Genomic DNA, 3,159 nt, shown 5'->3' with positions numbered 1-3,159 from the left:
GAGAGAGTGAGTGAGTGAGTGAGTGAATGAGAGTGAGTGAATGAGAGTGAGGGAGTGAGTGAGTGAATGAGAGTGAGAGAGTGAGTTAGTGAGTGAGTGAGAGTGAGAGAGTCGCTCACCTTTTTCTTAGAAGTGAAAAAAGTGGCCAATAAGATGGAGCTGGTAGATAAACCTATGAGCCTATTGTAAAAAGAAACAAACCACAACACTTTGAACAGTTCTTGCAAGGCTTCGGGGATGTCAGTTAGTAGCAGTCTACTCCAGTTAGGTGTTCACATACTGGGATAAAGAAAGATCTTTAATTGGAAAGTAGTATGCAATTATACTTAAGGACCACGACCCCAATCTTACAGTGACTGTTCATGGCTTATAATTCCTAAATTTATTTTTGAAATGTCTACTTTTTAGCTAAATGAGAGCAGCTTACTTAAATGATGTTGCACTGGGACTCAGGGCAAGGCTAACATTTTAGAAGATCTCAGTTCCAACTTTATAAATGTATACCTGGAAACAAAACCATGATGTCAAAGTACATTTCAATCACTTTATAAATCATTTTCCTATGTATGTTCTGTCTCTCAAGAGCTATCGTAAGCCAAAAACTACATCTGTCACAGATTCCAAACCTGGACAAAAATGCAAATTTCCATGCTGCTCATTCTTTGATTTTGTTTTGCATTGCAGTGAATATTGGTGGTTAGCCACTAGGGAACTTGAAATTCTCTGATTCACTGTCTCATTAATCAACTTGATGAAATAAGTTCTAAACCTTTGGCCTACTTTCCTTTTGACTGTCCAGAATGCAATCTTCCCAAGCCAGAGAGCATGCACATAAAAAGAACCTTTGAAATGTCCCAGTCAAGCCAAAGTTTCACAGTAAAGAAAGGGAGCCCAACTAGTTTGGGCTTGCCCAAGTGCAAACAGCTTGGGTTAGTGGCAGAAGCAGGGCACAGCTCTGGGATACCAACTCTGGGGAAATGAAGGCCTTAAGGGGTTAGTGAGAAATGCCATATGGTGGATCCTCTGTTTGGCTTCTGAGGGAGGGTAGTGCTTAAGGTTGTAACAAAAACATTTGAACTTGAACCAGATGACCTGGGTTACAGCGATAGTCCTAGCACTATCCTAACCACATAACCTCAGTAAACGGCTTGATTGCAACCAATACAAACCTCACTGGTCCATCAAGTCGACATGAGCTCAGGGCGACTCTTGTGTAGAACTGCACTCCAACGTTTTTCAGCCGCTGTGTTTTCAGAAGTGGATCGCCAGGCCTTTCTTCCAAGGTGCCTCTAGGTGGATTAAAACTGTCACTTTTTCAACGAGCTGTGACTAGGGTACCCTTGAGTCCATCCGGACTCAGAGCAACCATACAGGAAGGACAGAGTTAGAACAGCGCCATTGCTTTCTAAGCTGTGATCATTTATGGGGACAGAAGGGAGTCTTTCTCCTGAGGAGCTGCCTCTGGGTGAGCTACTGCTTAACTATTCGCCCCGCCTCCACTCCACTCCTGTGGACGAGCGCGAACGTTGCCCAGTATTCATTGGTCCCTTTCCTTATTTAGAAATGATAAACACCAAAAGGGAATAAAGTAAGAGAGAACAGACAGAACAGTGCCTGGAAGACATTAAAGCTCAATATTCTCATTAGGGTCAGTCTTTGACAGGCCTCTTAAGTATCAGGGAACTGCTAACCAAACCACTCAGGTTTTCTTTCCCTGTGACTCCAGCTAATCCTTTCTGCCCAAATTCGAATTAAAGAATCACAGAGGTTTTCCTGCCAAGGCGCAAGCCCCGCCCCCTGAAGCGCGAGCCCGGCGGGCAAAGCGCGCGCGCGTCCAGATGTGACGTCATCCACTGGGCCGGCTTTGGGGACGTTTGCTTCCGGGACCAAGGGCGCTCTACTTCCGGAGGAAATAGCGTGGCCGGGAGCACGCTAGCGGGCGGTGCGTGAGGCGCTCTGTTCCGCTTCCTGGTCCGGTGGGCTTGGTCCGGGAGGCCAGACATGAAGATCACGAGGCAGAAACACGCCAAGAAGCATCTCGGCTTCTTCCGCAACAATTTCGGAGTTCGCGAGCCCTACCAGCTGTTGCTCGACGGCACCTTCTGTCAGGCGGCGCTGCGGGGCCGCATCCAGCTGCGGGAGCAGCTGCCCCGCTACCTCATGGCCGAGACGCAGCTGTGTACCACCAGGTGGGGGCCGGCGGGGGGAGGAGCTGAGTCCGCGGCTCGGGTTCCAGGTCGGCACGGGGTGGGAGAGACGAGCCCAGCGGCAGGTAGCCGTTGGCAGTGCGAGGTCGCGGTGAGGTTGACGTGCGCAAGAACACGCGCTGTGTAGTCAGATACGCCTGTCTTCGACTCCTAGCCCCAGTTCTACCAGCTCTGTTAATTCGAGCAAGTTGCTTCACCACCTCGGGCCTTGTTTTTTTCAATAGTAAAATACGGAGGAGCCCCGATGGCGTACTGACGGTTAAAGAGCTCTCTTGCCATCCCAAAGTTAGTGGTTCAGAATGACCAGCCATCGGAGAAAGGTATGGTGGACTGCTCGCCTAACAATGTAACCTTGGAAAACCTATTGGCACCCCTACTGTGCCCTGTAAGATCACTGTGAGAATCAATCAACGCTGCGCATCGGGAATGATGATTCTTTGCACTCCTGTAAATATTTACAGTCTTGCAAACCCACTAAGCAGATCTCCTCTGCCTTTAAAGGTTGTTATGAGTCAAAATTCACTGGATGTCAGTGAATTTTTATTTTTTGCCGTTAGATGCATGCCCTAGTGGCATTGGATTGCTGTCCACAAAGTCAGTGACTCCAAATCACCACTCCATCCCAGGGAGGAAGTTGAGACTCTGTTCTTAGAAATATTTACAGCCTCACCAACTGGTTGGCAGTGGAGTTTTCTTCGTTTTAACTAAAAATCTTTCAAGCCTCACAGCTGTGAGATGTACTATCTTTCATTCCCAGAAAAAGAAGTTATGGTACATTTTGAAATTTGCCCAAGATTGTTCATTTATTGACTTCTCTTTATTAATAGAATACTTCTTTCAAGAATAGCTTCAGCTACTGAAACTAACTTAATGAGCAGGGCAGACAAGCTCATGACCAAGAAGGTGCATAAACCAACCTCTATTTGGTGTTTTTTGACTCTGGGTTTAGTGC

General features: G+C 47.1%; 1 protein-coding gene across 1 annotated transcript in view; it reads left to right on the top strand.

The window, feature by feature from the left end:
- The first annotated feature begins 1,930 nt into the window (after positions 1 to 1,930).
- The window catches only part of UTP23 (UTP23 small subunit processome component), a 7,673-nt gene continuing 6,444 nt past the window's right edge, over positions 1,931 to 3,159 (top strand). Inside the window, 1 exon segment of the mRNA XM_004718195.2 lies at positions 1,931 to 2,282. Coding sequence (XP_004718252.1) covers positions 2,002 to 2,282 — 281 coding nt within the window. The 5' untranslated portion in view covers positions 1,931 to 2,001.

The sequence above is a fragment of the Echinops telfairi genome, unplaced genomic scaffold (assembly GCF_000313985.2).
Source record: "Echinops telfairi isolate 266 unplaced genomic scaffold, ASM31398v2 ScPeMD7_1;HRSCAF=3_0, whole genome shotgun sequence".
NCBI classification, from domain to species: Eukaryota; Metazoa; Chordata; class Mammalia; order Afrosoricida; family Tenrecidae; genus Echinops; species Echinops telfairi.
This window is presented reverse-complemented; position numbering and strand designations above follow the sequence as displayed.